Here is a 21,768-nt window from a genome sequence, read left to right on the forward strand (position 1 = left end):
ATCCTCTTTTCTCGTGTAGGAGACCCGTGCTTGAACCCAGTTGGTCACACTGTGTTAAAACTTCTTCGGGATCAGTGTCCCTTCCATGGGACAGTGAGCTAACGTAGGCTAATGTGATTAGCATGAGGTTGTAAGTAACAAGAAAATGACCAAGGGTATAGACATATCTGACATTTGCAGGAAGCTTAAATTATTGTTAATCTAACTGCACTGTCTAATTTACAGTAGCTATTACAGTGAAAGAATATCATGCAATTGTTTGAGGAGAGTGCACAATTTTGAAAATGAAAGTTATTAATAAACAAATTAGGCACATTTGGGCAGTCTTGATACAAAATATTGAACATAAATGCAATAGTTCATTGGATCAGTCTAAAACTTTGCACATACACTTCTGCCATCTAGTGACCAAAATGTAAATTTCACCTGGGCTGGAATAATACATTATGGCCTTTATCTTGCATTTCAAAGATGATGATACAAAGAAAATACAAAATAACGGTTGTTTTTTTCTTTGCATTATCTCTTACTAGATCTATTGTGTTATATTCTACTTACATTCCTTTCACATTTCCATAAACTCCAAAGTGTTTCCTTTCAAATGGTACCAAGAATATGCATATCCTTGATCCAGGGCCTGAGCTACAGGCAGTTAGATTTGGGTATGACATTTTAGGCAAAAATTGAAAAAAAAGACGGCTAATCCTTATCACACACATTAAATATGTTTCCATTTGGTGGGATTTGACATTGATGACAATTTGTTTTCTATCTTACTTGATATGACTTATAATGTGTAGTTGTAAGGAGTTGATAGTAACAAACAGTCAAATCAGTCATCACATAAGGTAGCTTTGACAGTCATAGAAATTGAATTACTCAATATGGCCGCCCATCCACCCATCACTGAACATTAACTTGAACAGGTGCTTCCCTTTAGGCTAATTATATTTCTATGTTGGCAGCAAACCAATTTGGCTATCCACATTGGAGAACCCTTTAAAGAACCCTTCTTGTTTTAAATAGAACCCTTTTGTTTCACAGTAGAACCATTTTGGGTTCCGTGTAGAACCCTTTCAGTCACTTCTCGTGAAAAACAGAAGATGTTTTGCCATAATGTGAAATTACCTAACTGCCCTGGGAGATAATTGTACGACAGCCTCCACTCTTATATTGTATCCTTTGTTGGGGGAATATTTTCATATTCCACCTGTGTGTTAAGAATCTAGATTACTGCTATTTTAAATAATGAAAAGGTCTATGAAGACCTCATTCTTTAATCACAGACAGACTAGACCTCATTTTGTGATCATAGTCAGACTAGACCTAATTTTGTGATCATAGTCAGACTAGACCTAATTTTGTGATCATAGTCAGACTAGACCTCATTCTGTAATCATTGTCAGACTAGACCTCATTCTGTAATCATAGTCAAACTAGACCTAATTTTGTGATCATAGTCAGACTAGACCTCATTCTGTAATCATAGTCAGACTAGACCTAATTTTGTGATCATAGTCAAACGAGACCTCATTCTGTAATCACAGACAGATTTAACCTCATTCTGTAATCACAGACAGACTAGACCTAATTTTGTGATCATAGTCAGACTAGACCTCATTCTGTAATCACAGACAGACTAGACCTCATTCTGTAATCATAGTCAGACTTAACCTCATTCTGTAATCATAGTCAAACTAGACCTCATTCTGTAATCATAGTCAGTTTTCCGTAAAAACTCATTTTTATTTTCCAACAAAATTCCCATAATAACAAAACAGGTGTATCTGTGTGTTGTGAGATCATTTCTAGAAAACATATTTCTAATGTTGTGGCTGATTGCCATTGGAAAGGTCACCTGCTGTCATACCTCGCTACGTTACAGCCTCGTCTCTAGAATAATTGACAATTACGGTGGACTGTCGTGGCTAAAGGCCACAGCTCTATTGAAGGGCTATATGTGTTTTCTAAAGGCCACAGCTCTATTGAAGGGCTATATGTGTTTTCTAAAGGACACAGCTCTATTGAATATATATATATATATGTGTTTTCTAAAGGCCACAGCTCTATTGAAGGGCTATATGTGTTTTCTAAAGGACACAGCTCTATTGAAGGGCTATATGTGTTTTCTAAAGGACACAGCTCTATTGAAGGGCTATATGTGTTTTCTAAAGGACACAGCTCTATTGAATATATATATATATATGTGTTTTCTAAAGGACACAGCTCTATTGAATATATATATATATATATGTGTTTTCTAAAGGACACAGCTCTATTGAATATATATATATATATGTGTTTTCTAAAGGACACAGCTCTATTGAAGGGCTATATGTGTTTTCTAAAGGACACAGCTCTATTGAAGGGCTATATGTGTTTTCTAAAGGACACAGCTCTATTGAAGGGCTATATGTGTTTTCTAAAGGACACAGCTCTATTGAAGGGCTATATGTGTTTTCTAAAGGACACAGCTCTATTGAAGGGCTATATGTGTTTTCTAAAGGACACAGCTCTATTGAATATATATATATATATGTGTTTTCTAAAGGACACAGCTCTATTGAAGGGCTATATGTGTTTTCTAAAGGACACAGCTCTATTGAATATATATATATATATGTGTTTTCTAAAGGACACAGCTCTATTGAAGGGCTATATGTGTTTTCTAAAGGACACAGCTCTATTGAAGGGCTATATGTGTTTTCTAAAGGACACAGCTCTATTGAAGGGCTATATGTGTTTTCTAAAGGACACAGCTCTATTGAATATATATATATATATATGTGTTTTCTAAAGGACACAGCTCTATTGAAGGGCTATATGTGTTTTCTAAAGGCCACAGCTCTATTGAATATATATATATATATGTGTTTTCTAAAGGCCACAGCTCTATTGAAGGGCTATATGTGTTTTCTAAAGGCCACAGCTCTATTGAATATATATATATATGTGTTTTCTAAAGGCCACAGCTCTATTGAATATATATATATATGTGTTTTCTAAAGGCCACAGCTCTATTGAAGGGCTATATTTCTAAAGGACACAGCTCTATTGAATATATATATATATGTGTTTTCTAAAGGCCACAGCTCTATTGAATATATATATATATATATGTGTTTTCTAAAGGACACAGCTCTATTGAAGGGCTATATGTGTTTTCTAAAGGACACAGCTCTATTGAATATATATATATATGTGTTTTCTAAAGGACACAGCTCTATTGAAGGGCTATATGTGTTTTCTAAAGGACACAGCTCTATTGAATATATATATATATGTGTTTTCTAAAGGACACAGCTCTATTGAAGGGCTATATGTGTTTTCTAAAGGACACAGCTCTATTGAATATATATATATATGTGTTTTCTAAAGGACACAGCTCTATTGAAGGGCTATATGTGTTTTCTAAAGGACACAGCTCTATTGAATATATATATATATGTGTTTTCTAAAGGACACAGCTCTATTGAAGGGCTATATGTGTTTTCTAAAGGCCACAGCTCTATTGAAGGGCTATATGTGTTTTCTAAAGGCCACAGCTCTATTGAATATATATATATATGTGTTTTCTAAAGGACACAGCTCTATTGAAGGGCTATATGTGTTTTCTAAAGGCCACAGCTCTATTGAAGGGCTATATGTGTTTTCTAAAGGACACAGCTCTATTGAATATATATATATATATGTGTTTTCTAAAGGACACAGCTCTATTGAAGGGCTATATGTGTTTTCTAAAGGACACAGCTCTATTGAATATATATATATATATGTGTTTTCTAAAGGACACAGCTCTATTGAAGGGCTATATTTCTAAAGGACACAGCTCTATTGAATATATATATATATATGTGTTTTCTAAAGGACACAGCTCTATTGAATATATATATATATATGTGTTTTCTAAAGGACACAGCTCTATTGAAGGGCTATATGTGTTTTCTAAAGGCCACAGCTCTATTGAATATATATATATATGTGTTTTCTAAAGGCCACAGCTCTATTGAATATATATATATATGTGTTTTCTAAAGGCCACAGCTCTATTGAATATATATATATATGTGTTTTCTAAAGGCCACAGCTCTATTGAATATATATATATATGTGTTTTCTAAAGGACACAGCTCTATTGAATATATATATATATGTGTTTTCTAAAGGCCACAGCTCTATTGAAGGGCTATATGTGTTTTCTAAAGGCCACAGCTCTATTGAATATATATATATATATATGTGTTTTCTAAAGGCCACAGCTCTATTGAATATATATATATATATGTGTTTTCTAAAGGACACAGCTCTATTGAAGGGCTATATGTGTTTTCTAAAGGACACAGCTCTATTGAAGGGCTATATGTGTTTTCTAAAGGACACAGCTCTATTGAATATATATATATATATGTGTTTTCTAAAGGCCACAGCTCTATTGAAGGGCTATATTTCTAAAGGACACAGCTCTATTGAATATATATATATATGTGTTTTCTAAAGGCCACAGCTCTATTGAAGGGCTATATGTGTTTTCTAAAGGACACAGCTCTATTGAATATATATATATATATATGTGTTTTCTAAAGGACACAGCTCTATTGAATATATATATATATATATGTGTTTTCTAAAGGACACAGCTCTATTGAATATGTATATATATATGTGTTTTCTAAAGGCCACAGCTCTATTGAAGGGCTATATGTGTTTTCTAAAGGCCACAGCTCTATTGAAGGGCTATATGTGTTTTCTAAAGGCCACAGCTCTATTGAATATATATATATATGTGTTTTCTAAAGGACACAGCTCTATTGAATATGTATATATATATGTGTTTTCTAAAGGACACAGCTCTATTGAATATGTATATATATATGTGTTTTCTAAAGGACACAGCTCTATTGAAGGGCTATATGTGTTTTCTAAAGGCCACAGCTCTATTGAAGGGCTATATTTCTAAAGGACACAGCTCTATTGAATATATATATATATATATGTGTTTTCTAAAGGCCACAGCTCTATTGAATATATATATATATGTGTTTTCTAAAGGCCACAGCTCTATTGAAGGGCTATATGTGTTTTCTAAAGGACACAGCTCTATTGAAGGGCTATATGTGTTTTCTAAAGGACACAGCTCTATTGAATATATATATATATGTGTTTTCTAAAGGCCACAGCTCTATTGAAGGGCTATATGTGTTTTCTAAAGGACACAGCTCTATTGAATATATATATATATATATATATATATGTGTTTTCTAAAGGCCACAGCTCTATTGAAGGGCTATATGTGTTTTCTAAAGGACACAGCTCTATTGAATATATATATATATATATGTGTTTTCTAAAGGACACAGCTCTATTGAAGGGCTATATGTGTTTTCTAAAGGACACAGCTCTATTGAATATATATATATATGTGTTTTCTAAAGGACACAGCTCTATTGAAGGGCTATATGTGTTTTCTAAAGGACACAGCTCTATTGAATATATATATATATGTGTTTTCTAAAGGCCACAGCTCTATTGAATATATATATATATGTGTTTTCTAAAGGCCACAGCTCTATTGAATATATATATATATGTGTTTTCTAAAGGACACAGCTCTATTGAATATATATATATATATGTGTTTTCTAAAGGACACAGCTCTATTGAATATATATATATATATATTTGTTTTCTAAAGGACACAGCTCTATTGAATATATATATATATATGTGTTTTCTAAAGGACACAGCTCTATTGAAGGGCTATATGTGTTTTCTAAAGGCCACAGCTCTATTGAATATATATATATATATGTGTTTTCTAAAGGACACAGCTCTATTGAAGGGCTATATGTGTTTTCTAAAGGACACAGCTCTATTGAAGGGCTATATTTCTAAAGGCCACAGCTCTATTGAATATATATATATATGTGTTTTCTAAAGGACACAGCTCTATTGAAGGGCTATATTTCTAAAGGACACAGCTCTATTGAAGGGCTATATGTGTTTTCTAAAGGACACAGCTCTATTGAAGGGCTATATGTGTTTTCTAAAGGACACAGCTCTATTGAAGGGCTATATGTGTTTTCTAAAGGACACAGCTCTATTGAAGGGCTATATGTGTTTTCTAAAGGACACAGCTCTATTGAATATATATATATATGTGTTTTCTAAAGGACACAGCTCTATTGAATATATATATATATATGTGTTTTCTAAAGGACACAGCTCTATTGAATATATATATATATATGTGTTTTCTAAAGGCCACAGCTCTATTGAATATATATATATATATGTGTTTTCTAAAGGCCACAGCTCTATTGAATATATATATATATATGTGTTTTCTAAAGGACACAGCTCTATTGAATATATATATATATATGTGTTTTCTAAAGGCCACAGCTCTATTGAATATATATATATATGTGTTTTCTAAAGGCCACAGCTCTATTGAAGGGCTATATGTGTTTTCTAAAGGACACAGCTCTATTGAAGGGCTATATGTGTTTTCTAAAGGCCACAGCTCTATTGAATATATATATATATGTGTTTTCTAAAGGCCACAGCTCTATTGAATATATATATATATATGTGTTTTCTAAAGGCCACAGCTCTATTGAATATATATATATATGTGTTTTCTAAAGGCCACAGCTCTATTGAATATATATATATATGTGTTTTCTAAAGGCCACAGCTCTATTGAATATATATATATATGTGTTTTCTAAAGGCCACAGCTCTATTGAATATATATATATATGTGTTTTCTAAAGGCCACAGCTCTATTGAATATATATATATATGTGTTTTCTAAAGGACACAGCTCTATTGAATATATATATATATGTGTTTTCTAAAGGCCACAGCTCTATTGAAGGGCTATATGTGTTTTCTAAAGGCCACAGCTCTATTGAATATATATATATATATATGTGTTTTCTAAAGGCCACAGCTCTATTGAATATATATATATATATGTGTTTTCTAAAGGACACAGCTCTATTGAAGGGCTATATGTGTTTTCTAAAGGACACAGCTCTATTGAAGGGCTATATGTGTTTTCTAAAGGACACAGCTCTATTGAAGGGCTATATGTGTTTTCTAAAGGACACAGCTCTATTGAAGGGCTATATTTCTAAAGGACACAGCTCTATTGAATATATATATATATATGTGTTTTCTAAAGGACACAGCTCTATTGAAGGGCTATATGTGTTTTCTAAAGGACACAGCTCTATTGAATATATATATATATATGTGTTTTCTAAAGGACACAGCTCTATTGAAGGGCTATATTTCTAAAGGACACCATGAACCACCAGGATCGTTACTTAGCTCCTGCCTTAAGAATGCTGCTACTGTTCAGACAGGCTTGATTCGCATAAACAATATACACATGGAAGGCCCAATAACGTCTAATATAGAATCTTTAGTTTAACTAAGCTTTATTCAATAAAAATGCATAGGTTTTTATTTTAGGTCGAAAGAATTGGAAACCAAAATCAAATCAAATCAAATGTATTTGTCACATACACATGGTTAGCAGGTGTTAATGGTTACATACACATGGTTAGCAGATGTTAATGCGAGTGTAGAGAAATGCTCGTGCTTCTAGTTCCGACAATGCAGTAATAACCAACGAGTACTCTAACCTAACAATTCCACAACAACTACCTTATACACACACAAGTGTAAAGGGATAAAGAATATGTACACAAAGATATATGAATGAGTGATGGTACAGAGCGGCATAGGCAAGATGCAGTAGATGGTATAGGGTACAGTATATACATATGAGATGAGTAATGTAGGGTATGTAAACATTATATTAAGTGACATTGTTAAAAGTGGCTAGTGATACATTTTGACATCATTTTTTGCATTATTAAAGTGGCAAAAGAGAGTTGAGTCAATATGTTGGCAGTAGCCACTGTTAGTGGTGGTCGCAATTGTAAATGAGAACTTGTTCTCAACTTGCCTACCTGGTTAAATAAAGGTGAAATAAAAATAAATAAATAAACAGTCTGATGGCCTTGAAATCCCCATGTCAAGCCTTTAACCCAGAAATCAATTATTAAATTAAACAAACAAGCAAACCAGCCAATCAATCAATCAAACCTCCCCCTGAGTCCTGGCTATACAATGCACTGACATACCTAGGTCTTTCTCTGACAATCTGATGCACTGATTGACATTCAACTGTTCTCTCCCCAGGACTACAGAGTGAATATCTTCCTGAGGCAGCAATGGAACGACCCCAGGCTGGCCTATAGTGAATACCCCGACGACTCTCTCGACCTGGACCCGTCTATGTTGGACTCTATCTGGAAACCTGATTTGTTCTTCGCCAACGAAAAAGGCGCAAATTTCCATGAGGTTACGACTGACAACAAACTACTAAGGATTTCAAAAAATGGGAACGTATTGTATAGTATTCGGTATGCTATTCTTTTCTTGTTGTACCTTCCTCTTTTCTTGTTAGTTTCTCAGAATGTCTATCCGGTGCTAGACCTATAGCTGACAGATGAATGTCTATCTGGTGCTAGACCTATAGCTGACAGATAAATGTCTATCCGGTGCTAGACCTATAGCTGACAGATGAATGTCTATCTGGTGCTAGACCTATAGCTGACAGATGAATGTCTATCCGGTACTAGACCTATAGCTGACAGATGAATGTCTATCCGGTGCTAGACCTATAGCTGACAGATGAATGTCTATCCGGTGCTAGACCTATAGCTGACAGATGAATGTCTGGTACTAGACCTATAGCTGACAGATGAATGTCTATCCGGTACTAGACCTATAGCTGACAGATGAATGTCTGGTACTAGACCTATAGCTGACAGATGAATGTCTATCTGGTGCTAGACCTATAGCTGACAGATGAATGTCTATCCGGTACTAGACCTATAGCTGACAGATGAATGTCTATCCGGTGCTAGACCTATAGCTGACAGATGAATGTCTATCTGGTGCTAGACCTATAGCTGACAGATGAATGTCTATCCGGTACTAGACCTATAGCTGACAGATAAATGTCTATCCGGTGCTAGACCTATAGCTGACAGATAAATGTCTATCTGGTGCTAGACCTATAGCTGACAGATGAATGTCTATCCGGTACTAGACCTATAGCTGACAGATGAATGTCTATCCGGTACTAGACCTATAGCTGACAGATGAATGTCTATCTGGTGCTAGACCTATAGCTGACAGATGAATGTCTGGTGCTAGACCTATAGCTGACAGATGAATGTCTGGTGCTAGACCTATAGCTGACAGATGAATGTCTGGTGCTAGACCTATAACTGACAGATGAATGTCTGGTGCTAGACCTATAGCTGACAGATTAATGTCTATCCGGTGCTAGACCTATAGCTGACAGATGAATGTCTATCCGGTGCTAGACCTATAGCTGACAGATGAATGTCTATCTGGTGCTAGACCTATAGCTGACAGATGAATGTCTATCCGGTGCTAGACCTATAGCTGACAGATGAATGTCTATCTGGTGCTAGACCTATAGCTGACAGATGAATGTCTATCTGGTGCTAGACCTATAGCTGACAGATGAATGTCTGGTGCTAGACCTATAGCTGACAGATGAATGTCTATCTGGTGCTAGACCTATAGCTGACAGATAAATGTCTATCCGGTGCTAGACCTATAGCTGACAGATGAATGTCTATCCGGTACTAGACCTATAGCTGACAGATGAATGTCTATCCGGTGCTAGACCTATAGCTGACAGATAAATGTCTATCCGGTGCTAGACCTATAGCTGACAGATGAATGTCTGGTGCTAGACCTATAGCTGACAGATGAATGTCTATCCGGTGCTAGACCTATAGCTGACAGATGAATGTCTATCCGGTGCTAGACCTATAGCTGACAGATGAATGTCTATCCGGTGCTAGACCTATAGCTGACAGATTAATGTCTATCCGGTGCTAGTCCTATAGCTGACAGATGCATGTCTATCCGGTGCTAGACCTATAGCTGACAGATAAATGTCTATGCGGTGCTAGACCTATAGCTGACAGATGAATGTCTGGTGCTAGACCTATAGCTGACAGATGAATGTCTATCCGGTTCTAGACCTATAGCTGACAGATGAATGTCTGGTGCTAGACCTATAGCTGACAGATTAATGTCGATCCGGTGCTAGACCTATAGCTGACAGATGAATTTCTATCCGGTGCTAGACCTATAGCTGACAGATGAATGTCTATCCGGTGCTAGACCTATAGCTGACAGATGAATGTCTGGTGCTAGACCTATAGCTGACAGATTAATGTCGATCCGGTGCTAGACCTATAGCTGACAGATGAATTTCTATCCGGTGCTAGACCTATAGCTGACAGATGAATGTCTATCCGGTGCTAGACCTATAGCTGACAGATGAATGTCTATCCGGTGCTAGACCTATAGCTGACAGATGAATTTCTATCCGGTGCTAGACCTATAGCTGACAGATGAATGTCTATCCGGTGCTAGACCTATAGCTGACAGATAAATGTCTATGCGGTGCTAGACCTATAGCTGACAGATGAATGTCTGGTGCTAGACCTATAGCTGACAGATGAATGTCTGGTGCTAGACCTATAGCTGACAGATGAATGTCTGGTGCTAGACCTATAGCTGACAGATGAATGTCTGGTGCTAGACCTATGGCTGACAGATGAATGTGTATCCGGTGCTAGACCTATAGCTGAAAGATGAATGTCTGGTGCTAGACCTATACCTGACAGATGAATGTGTATCCGGTGCTAGACCTATAGCTGACAGATGAATGTCTATCCGGTGCTAGACCTATAGCTGACAGATGAATGTCTATCCGGTGCTAGACCTATAGCTGACAAATGAATGTCTATCCGGTACTAGACCTATAGCTGACAGATGAATGTCTATCCGGTACTAGACCTATAGCTGACAGATGAATGTCTATCCGGTGCTAGACCTATAGCTGACAGATTAATGTCTATCTGGTGCTAGACCTATAGCTGACAGATGAATGTCTATCCGGTGCTAGACCTATAGCTGACAGATGAATGTCTATCCGGTGCTAGACCTATAGCTGACAGATTAATGTCTATCCGGTGCTAGACCTATAGCTGACAGATGAATGTCTATCCGGTGCTAGACCTATAGCTGACAGATGAATGTCTATCCGGTGCTAGACCTATAGCTGACAGATGAATGTCTGGTGCTAGACCTATAGCTGACAGATGAATGTCTATCCGGTGCTAGACCTATAGCTGAAAGATGAATGTCTATCTGGTGCTAGACCTATAGCTGACAGATGAATGTCTATCCGGTGCTAGACCTATAGCTGACAGATGAATGTCTATCCGGTACTAGACCTATAGCTGACAGATGAATGTCTATCCGGTGCTAGACCTATAGCTGACAGATAAATGTCTATCTGGTGCTAGACCTATAGCTGACAGATGAATGTCTATCCGATGCTAGACCTATAGCTGACAGATAAATGTCTATCCGGTGCTAGACCTATAGCTGACAGATTAATGTCTATCTGGTGCATGGCCTATGGCTGACATATTATATTGCTTACGGTGGAAACAAAACAGATATTAACATCCACATAACAACAAAAGTGATCGACTTTAAATGCAAGCATTTTTGCAATGTATTTGATCTGTTATCAAGCCTAGTATTCAACCCTTGGACAGACAGAGAGGAATTGGATCCTTATAAACAGCCATGGGAAGGCAGTGAGAAGAGGCCTTCTCGTATCTTACCTTGACACCATCAAATGAACCCATTAGATCGCTTTGAGCCCACCTGACCCCGCGCTAAAGAGAACCTGCCTCAGTGTCTTTGATTCTCACCTGACCCCGCGTTAAAGAGATCCTGCCTCAGTGTCTTTGATTCTCACCTGACCCCGCGTTAAAGAGATCCTGCCTCAGTGTCTTTGATTCTCACCTGACCCCGTGTTAAAGAGAACCTGCCTCAGTGTCTTTGATTCTCACCTGACCCCGCGCTAAAGAGAACCTGCCTCAGTGTCTTTGATTCTCACCTGACCCCGCGTTAAAGAGATCCTGCCTCAGTGTCTTTGATTTTCACCTGACCCCGCGTTAAAGAGATCCTGCCTCAGTGTCTTTGATTTTCACCTGACCCCGCGTTAAAGAGAACCAGCCTCAGTGTATTTGATTTTCACCTGACCCCGCATTAAAGAGAACCTGCCTCGGTGAATTTGAGCTCACCTGACCCCGCGTTAAAGAGAACCTGCCTCAGTGTATTTGATTCTCACCTGACCCCTCGTTAAAGAGAACCTGCCTCAGGTGTCTTTTCTGATTGAAAAGAAGAATCCTTATAAATAACATTTGTCGTGTAACGGTGATGATATCACACTGTGGTATAAGTAAACTATGAATGCAATGCAACCAATAGACCTGCTCCTCTCCTACCTACATGTATCTCAAGATAAAAGTAACAGCAGCCGTCTAGGTTGAAGCATGAATGGCTGCCTCTTCTATAGATGTTTTTCTATACTCGCGGTATGAACAATAGCATGAAGATGCAGCCAGTCTGTTTGGGGATGAGGTTCACATTCACGGCAAGCAGGAATGTGTTTGGGGATGAGGTTCACGTGTACTGCAAGCAGGAAGGTGTTTGGGGATGAGGTTCACGTGCACGGCAAGCAGGAAGGTGTTTGGGGATAAGGTTCACGTGCACGGCAAGCAGGAAGGTGTTTGGCATGAGGGGAAGAATGCCTGAGATGTGTATTGTAACCTTTTAGATTACAAGGCATCATGACAGGAAATATAGCCGCAGTTAGAACAATATGTTACCCTGCATCTCCTCCTGTAATGCTGTGCTAGTGGTTTATAACAATATGTTACCCTGCATCTCCTCCTGTAAGGCTGTGCTAGTGGTTTATAACAATATGTTACCCTGCATCTCCTCCTGTAATGCTGTGCTAGTGGTTTATAACAATATGTTACCCTGCTTCTCCTCCTGTAATGCTGTGCTAGTGGTTTATAACAATATGTTACCCTGCTTCTCCTCCTGTAATGCTGTGCTAGTGGTTTATAACAATATGTTACCCTGCATCTCCTCCTGTAATGCTGTGCTAGTGGTTTATAACAATATGTTACCGTGCTTCTCCTCCTGTAATGCTGTGCTAGTGGTTTATAACAATATGTTACCCTGCTTCTCCTCCTGTAATGCTGTGCTAGTGGTTTATAACAATATGTTACCATGCTTCTCCTCCTGTAATGCTGTGCTAGTGGTTTATAACAATATGTTACCCTGCTTCTCCTCCTGTAATGCTGTGCTATTGGTTTATAACAATATGTTACCCTGTCTATTCCATTCATTATATTCTATTCATTTCCATTCTTCCATTCTATTATATTCCATTCTATTATATTCCATTTTTCCATTATATTATATTCCATTATATGCTATTCTATTCCATTTGTCCATTCAATTCTATTCCATTATTCCATTCAATTCTATTCCATTATAATATACTTAATTCCATTCCATTCTATTCAATTCAATTATTTTCCATTATATTATACTTAATTCCATTCCATTCTATTCCATTCAATTCTATTCCATTCATTCCATTCTATTCCATTCTAGTCTTCCATTCAATTCTATTCCATTATATTCTACTTCATTCCATTATATTCTATTATATTCAGTTCTATTCCATTCTATTCCATTCAATTATATTTCATTCATTCCATTCTATTCCATTCTAGTCTTCCATTCAATTCTATTCCATTATATTCTACTTCATTCCATTATATTCTATTATATTCAGTTCCATTCCATTCTATTCCATTCCATTCTATTATATTTCATTATATGCTATTCCATTCTATTCTATTACATTCCATTACTTTCTATTCCATTCTATTCTATTGTATTCCATTATATTCTATTCCATTCCATTACTTTCTATTCCATTATTTTCTATTGTATTCTATTGTATTCCATTCCATTCTATTATATTTCATTTTATGCTATTCCATTCTATTCTATTCCATTGTACTCCATTCCATTCTATTCTATTCCATTCTATTCTATTCCATTCTATTCTATTCCATTGTACTCCATTCCATTCTATTCTATTCCATTATATTATATTGTATTCCATTCTACTCCATTCCATTCTATTCTATTCCATTCTATTCTATGTAAACTTGTTAACAAAATAACGCTGATCCTGGCCTGTCTGTTCTGCTCTTTCCTGTTTTGTGCTGTTCTGTTCTGTTTTGTTCTGTTGTGTTCTATTCTATGTGACCAGAATAACACTGGTCCTGGCCTGTCCCATGGACTTGAAGAACTTCCCAATGGACGTACAGACCTGTATCATGCAGCTGGAGAGTTGTGAGTATTCCATTATCCTTTAGGAACACAGTTATCACACACACACACACACACACACACACACACACACACACACACACAGGTAGGGTAGAGGGAAAGTATTTATTTTGTGTTAGTGTGATGGATGTGTCTCTGGTCTGGAGGACAGTATGATGAAAGGCCCAGTGATTTACACAGGCCCCTCCAGCAGCAGAGTGCAGATACAGGGAAGGGACAGGGAGGGAGTCAGGGGGGACCAACCTCCTCCAACCTGCTCTAACCAGCCAACACCGGCTTGTCCCTCCCTCCCCACCTCCTGTCTTTGGAAATTATGGATTTTTTCTTTTTTCTTGACTCATTGTTCTCAGGTGTGAAGAATGAAAACAACATGTATTGCTTCTATATGAACACTGTGGAGCTACGGTAGAGTTGGTTGATCAAGGCATTTAAACCTTCATCATACCACATTGTCAATAATATTTTGTTTTCTCTCTTACAAACAGCTTGAATGTACTGTGATACTGTGGTAGTAAGACTGTAGTAATACTGTGGTAATAATGATCTTGTTTCAAACTGCTCCCATCCAGTCGGCTATACGATGAATGATCTCATATTTGAGTGGGATGAGAAGGGAGCCGTGCAGGTCGCAGACGGGCTGACGTTACCTCAGTTTATACTGAAAGAGGAGAAAGACCTGCGATACTGTACCAAGCACTACAACACAGGTAGGTTTGTCTCTCATCACCTCTCTGGCTAACTCTTCCTCATACACTATTTTTTAAGGGGGTTTGTACATTGAGCTAAACTCTCTTTCTCTATGTTGGTCTTTTGTTGAATGTCTGAGAACAACGTAACATAGACATTACAGGGTGCGTTGTTAGGACACATAACGCTGGAACACAGAGTGGGAGAAAGAAGGGAGGAAGGACCGAAACCAATCAGAGCTTTGTCCCAAAATGGCCCCTTTATTCACTGAAAACTGGCCACTCAACCTCATCAATCTCACATTGTTACACTCCAGATGCAACAGAAGAAAACAGAGACTGAAGAGCGGTCTAGATGGAATATGAACATAGACTGAAGGCCAGTCTAGATGGAATCTAAACAGAGACTGGAGGCCAGTCTAGATGGAATCTAAACAGAGACGAAATAGAGACTGAAGGACAGTCTAGATGGAATCTAAACAGAGACTGAAGGCCAGTCTAGATGGAATCTAAACAGAGACTGAAGGCCAGTCTAGATGGAATCTAAACAGAGACTGGAGGCCAGTCTAGATGGAATCTAAACAGAGACTGAAGGCCAGTCTAGATGGAATCTAAACAGAGACTGAAGGCCAGTCTAGATGGAATCTAAACAGAGACTGGAGGCCAGTCTAGATGGAATCTAAACAGAGACTGAAGTCCAGTCTAGATGGAATCTAAACAGAGACTGAAGGCCAGTCTAGATGGAATCGAAACAGAGACCGATGGTCAGTCTAGATGGAATCTAAACAGAGACTGGAGGCCAGTCTAGATGGAATCTAAACAGAGACTGAAGGCCAGTCTAGATGGAATCTAAACAGAGACTGAAGGCCAGTCTAGATGGAATCTAAACAGAGACTGAAGGCCAGTCTAGATAGAATCTAAACAGAGACTGAAGGCCAGTCTAGATGGAATCTAAACAGAGACCGATGGCCAGTCTAGATGGAATCTAAACAGAGACTGAAGGCCAGTCTAGATGGAATCTAAACAGAGACTGGAGGCCAGTCTAGATGGAATCTAAACAGAGACTGAAGGCCAGTCTAGATGGAATCTAAACAGAGACCGATGGTCAGTCTAGATGGAATCTAAACAGAGACTGAAGGCCAGTCTAGATGGAATCTAAACAGAGACTGAAGGCCAGTCTAGATGGAATCTAAACAGAGACTGAAGGCCAGTCTAGATGGAATCTAAACAGAGACTGAAGGCCAGTCTAGATGGAATCTAAACAGAGACCGATGGTCAGTCTAGATGGAATCTAAACAGAGACCGATGGTCAGTCTAGATGGAATCTAAACAGAGACTGAAGGCCAGTCTAGATGGAATCTAAACAGCGACTGAAGGCCAGTCTAGATGGAATCTAAACAGAGACTGAAGGCCAGTCTAGATGGAATCTAAACAGAGCCTGAAGGCCAGTCTAGATGGAATCTAAACAGAGCCTGAAGGCCAGTCTAGATGGAATCTAAACAGAGACCGATGGTCAGTCTAGATGGAATCTAAACAGAGACTGAAGGCCAGTCTAGATGGAATCTAAACAGAGACTGAAGGCCAGTCTAGATGGAATCTAAACAGAGACTGAAGGCCAGTCTAGATGGAATCTAAACAGAGACTGAAGGCCAGTCTAGATGGAATCTAAACAGAGACCGATGGTCAGTCTAGATGGAATCTAAACAGAGACTGAAGGCCAGTCTAGATGGAATCTAAACAGAGACTGAAGGCCAGTCTAGATGGAATCTAAACAGAGACCGATGGTCAGTCTAGAATAATCTAAAATAGAATAGAGAGTGAGGAAAACAAGAAAGGATAAAATAAAGATATGATTTGATAATATATGATTTGATATGATATGATTGTATATTCTTTGATATGATTTGATGTGATTTGATGTGATTTTGTTATTTATTTTTTCTGAGGATTTGGTTTGTTGTGTTGTTGACATTGGATTAAATTGATATCTGGTGCCATTAAAATCTTGATCATTTTAAATATCATACCATCGCTCAGGAGAGGGTGACATCTGGAAATGACAGGCCAGCTGATGGATGGTGTCTGTCTCCTACCTCTAGAATCCTGTTCTCTCAGACATAGACAGCCTTGACATGCTTGATGGCATGCTAAATCCCCTCCTTCCACACACACACACACACACACACACACACACACACACACACACACACACACACACACACACACACACACACACACACACACACACAAACACACATACACACATACACACACACACACAAATTGAACACACACACACTGAACACACACACACACACACTGAACATACACACACTCTCTCTCTCTCTCGCTCTCCTCTCTCTGTCTGTCACCCCCTCTCTCTGTCCCATCTCTCTTTTTTTCTCTCCCTACCCCTCCCTCCCTCTCTCTCTCCCCAAGCCCCCCACCCTACTTCCAATTCTCCCCCTCCCCCTCTGTCCTGACTGTGGCCTATTATCTGTCCTGATTTGTCATAGACACTTGCTAAAAAACTTTAATGAGCAAACCTTCCTTCATGACCTGGCAACTGTAAAAGACACTTGGACCTTCTTTTTCAGTGTTATTGTTAATAAACACGCCCCCATAAAGAAAATTAGAATTAAAAACAGGTTCAGCCCCTGGTTCAACCGTGATCTGTCAGAGTTACTCCACCTCAACAACTCAATTTGGCCTAAGGCTCGGCACACGCATACTCAGGCTGACTGGCTCTCGTTCAAACAAATGAGAAATACATGTAAGTGCACTCAGGCTATCCAGAAGGCCAAAGTTATTTACTTTAAGGAGCAGTTCTCTCTCTGTGGGTCTAACCCCAAGATGTTCTGGAAAACGGTTAAACCCTCCTCCTCACAGCTGCTCATGTCCCTTAATGTTGCTGATGTGGTTGTTACTGACAAGGAGCACATGACTGAGCTCTTTAATCACCACTTCATTAAGTCAGGATTCCTTTTCGACTCAGCCATGCCTCATTGCCCGCCCAACATTTCCTCATCTCCCACCCCTTCTAATGCAACTATCCCCGATGCTCCTCACTCTTTTTCTCCTGCCCCGCTACAAAATTTCTCCCTGCAGGCAGTCACCTGAGTCCGAGGTGCTAAAGGAGCTCCTGAAACTTGACCCCAAAAAAACATCTGGTTCAGATGGTTTAGACCCTTTCTTCTTTAAGGTTGCTGCCCCTATCATCACCAAGCTCATCTCTGACCTTTTTAACCTGTCTCTCCTCTCTGGGGAAGTTCCCATTTGTTGGAAGGCAGCCACGGTGCATCTTTTATTTCAAGGGGGAGATCAAGCTGATCCTAACTTGTTATAGGCCAATTTCTATTTTGCCCTATTTATCAAAATTGTTGGAAAAAACTTGTAAATAATCAACTGATTAGCTTTCTTGATGTCTATAGTATTCTCTCTGGTATGCAATCTGGTTTCCGCTGTCACGTCTACTCCTGCTCCTCCCCTCCGTTGTGCGACGTCGCTGGAGTACTAACCACCGGTTCTGGCACTCATCATTACGCACACCTGGCACTCATCATTACGCACAGCTGGCACTCATCATTACGCACAGCTGGCACTCATCATTACGCACAGCTGGCACTCATCATTACGCACAGCTGGCACTCATTACGCACAGCTAGCACTCATCATTACGCACACCTGGCACTCATCATTACTCACACCTGGCACTCATCATTACGCACAGCTGGCACTCATCATTACGCACAGCTGGCACTCATCATTACGCACAGCTGGCACTCATCATTATGCACATCTGGCACTCATCGTTATGATTCACACCTGACCTCATTAGCTCCCCTTCATAGGTCCCTTCCTTTTGTTCATTCCTCAGTTGGTTTTGTACCTGTGTTCATGTTGCCTCACTTCTGTTGCGCTGTCTTGTTTCATGTTTGTTGTTTTCATTAAACGTTTTACCTGCACCTGCTTCTCGACTCACGGCGTCATCGTTACAGAATACCAACTCCAACAATGGAAAAAGCAGGAAAATCGGATATCTCTCTGACGGTCGATGAACAGGGTTACCTTCTGCGTCGGCAGCATGACCAGCTGGCACAACTGGGGACGGCCATGGAAGAGGTCCTTCGCAGTTTGCAGCGTCTCAAACATTCCCGGGAGGCGCTGCATCCTACTAGTGGAGGATACTCTAGATCCAGCCTACCCAGTGAGCCAGCCAAACAGCCCATTCAGCAACACGCTCCGGTCAGCAATGCCCATTTATCCCTCCCAGAGAAATATGACGATACCCCATCCAAATGATGTGGCTTCCTATTTCAGTGCTCCCTTTATTTTACACACCAGATGGGAGCCCCCACCACCGAGCTGTTTAAGGTTGCCACGGTTATTTATCTGCTGACGGGGTGGGCATTGGAATGGGCTATGGCTGTCTGAGAGAGAGGAGAGGAGGAGCTAAATTCATATGAGGGGTTTATGGCTCTGTTTTAAATGTATCTTTGATCATCCCCCGGAGGGCAGAGAGGGAGGTGAGCATCTACTTCAATTACGGCAGGGGGATCAGACAGCTGCTGAGTACGCGCTCACCTTCCAGACAGTAGCAGCATCCAGTGGATGGAATGAACCGGCGCTTCGCACGCTATTAAGAAGAGGTCTGCGCGAGGAGGTCCAGACGGAACTTACCCTGGACGCACTCATTACGATAGCCATCCGTCTGGATAACCTTCTCCGGGAGCGTCGGCATCTTCATCACTTCTCTCCCTCCTTCGGGCGAATACTCGGAATCAGAGCCTGAACCCATGGAGGTAGGGGTCACACACCTCCCCGCGGCGGCGTGCCGCAGATGGATACAACTGGGGCTCTGTATGTACTGTGGTCAAGGAGGGAATTTTATGGATTTCTTATGGATCATGCCCTTGCCTCCCTCTCTCAATATTACTTCATACCCGCTCTCCTCTACTTTTCCGATGCAAGGTCTCGATTATCGGCCATCAGGATCCGGAACCATTACACACATCACTCAACCGCTCACCCTCACCGTGGAGTCTAATCATCAGGAAAATATCCCCTTCTTCATCACCAGTGCACCAGTTCACAAGATCATCCTCTGCCTCCCTTGGCTTCAACGCCATAACACCACCATTTCATGGTCTAGGATGAGAATCACAGACTGGTCACCTAAATGCCAGAGAGCCTCCTTCCCTGTTCCCTGTGGTTCCACATCGTTTGAGAGGCCTTTGTTAGCCCTTCAGCATAACATCCCGGAGGTGTACCACGATCTGAGGGAGGTATTCTCCAAGACCCGGGCCACCTATCTCCCTCCTCATCACCCCTGCGACTGTGGACATCGACCTGCTTGCTGATGCAACACCTCCACGCAGACGCATCTACCCTCTGTCAATGGCTGAGACCCAGGCCATGGAGGATTACATTCAGTAGGCAGGGGTTCATCCGCACATCCACTTCTCCTGCATTGGCTAGTTTCTTCTTCGTGGCCAAGAAGGATGGAGGATTACACCCTTGCATTGATTACAGAGGACTCAATGAAGTTACCAAGAAGTATTGGTACCCCCTCCCGTTGGTGCCATATGACATCGAACAGCTTCACGGGGCCCGGTTCTGCACCAAACTGGACCTGCAGAGTGCCTACAATCGACAAGAAGGTAGATGCAGTCAGGTCATGGCCAGTCCCAACCACCATTAAAGGGTTACAACGGTTTTTGGGGTTTGTCAACTTCTACCGTCGTTTCATCAGGAATTTCAGCTTTGTTGCCACTCCTCTCACTTCTCTCCTTAAGGGAGGCCCCCATAGGTTGGTGTGGGGTCCAGCAGCTGATGAGGCCTTCCGTCTTCTCAAGGGACGTTTCATCTCCGCCCCATTGCTGAAACATCCAGATCCCACGATATCCTTTGTGGTGGAGGTGGACGCTTCCAAGGTAGGAGTGGGGGCAATTTTGTCTCAACGACAGGGGAACCCGTGCGTTTTATTCTAAGAAAATGTCCCCTGCAGAAAGTAACTACGAAGTCGGCGATCGAGCGCTCCTGGCGGTGAAGTTGGCATTAGAAGAGTGGAGACACTGGCTGTAGGGCGCCAAGGAACAATTTGTCATCCTCACCGACCACAGGAACCTGGAGTACATTTGGACAGCGAGGAGGCTGAACCCACGGCATGCAAGGTGGGACTTTTTCATCACAAGGTTTAACTTCACGCTAACCTATCACCCAGGCTCAAAGAACACCAAGGCCGATGCCTTGTCCGGCCTCTATGATTTCAGGAGAGGGCCCTGTCCTGTGAGCCTATAACCCATCCTCCTGAGTCGTAGCTCCTGTGGTCTGGGACATAGATGTGGAGATCCACCAGGCTCAAGAGAGGGAGCCCTGAACTGTCCTCCTGGGCGCACCTATGTTCCCACAGGGATAAGGGATCGGCTACTGACCTGGGCACACACAGCTGTCGTTGCTGGACATCCAGGTATTTCTCTCACCATCCATTCCGTCGCTGAGAAATACTGGTGGCCCACCTTGGCGCAGGATGTTACCCGTTATGCCGTCCATTGTCAAAAAGAACAGGCAGACCGCCACTGCAGTGAGACCCCTGTGTTCCACACTGGGGATCGTGTCTGGCTTTCTACCAGGAACCTCCCACTCTGCCTGCCCTGCAAGAAACTAAGCCCCCGGTTTGTGGGGCCATTCAAGGTACTCCAGAGGGTCAACG

The 21,768-nt window shown here is 40.5% G+C and overlaps 1 protein-coding gene across 4 annotated transcripts in view; it reads left to right on the plus strand.

Moving 5' to 3' along the window:
* The window catches only part of LOC110504553 (glycine receptor subunit alphaZ1), a 99,921-nt gene that overhangs the window by 51,164 nt on the left and 26,989 nt on the right, over positions 1-21,768 (plus strand). For all 4 annotated transcript variants that reach the window (XM_036969878.1, XM_036969879.1, XM_036969880.1 and 1 more), the window contains 3 exons: positions 8,218-8,441; positions 14,291-14,373; positions 14,940-15,077. In XM_036969878.1, the coding sequence (XP_036825773.1) occupies positions 8,218-8,441; positions 14,291-14,373; positions 14,940-15,077 (445 nt within the window). The remainder of the gene's footprint in view (positions 1-8,217; positions 8,442-14,290; positions 14,374-14,939; positions 15,078-21,768) is intronic.

Source organism: Oncorhynchus mykiss, chromosome 31 (assembly GCF_013265735.2).
Source record: "Oncorhynchus mykiss isolate Arlee chromosome 31, USDA_OmykA_1.1, whole genome shotgun sequence".
Lineage (NCBI taxonomy): Eukaryota > Metazoa > Chordata > Actinopteri > Salmoniformes > Salmonidae > Oncorhynchus > Oncorhynchus mykiss.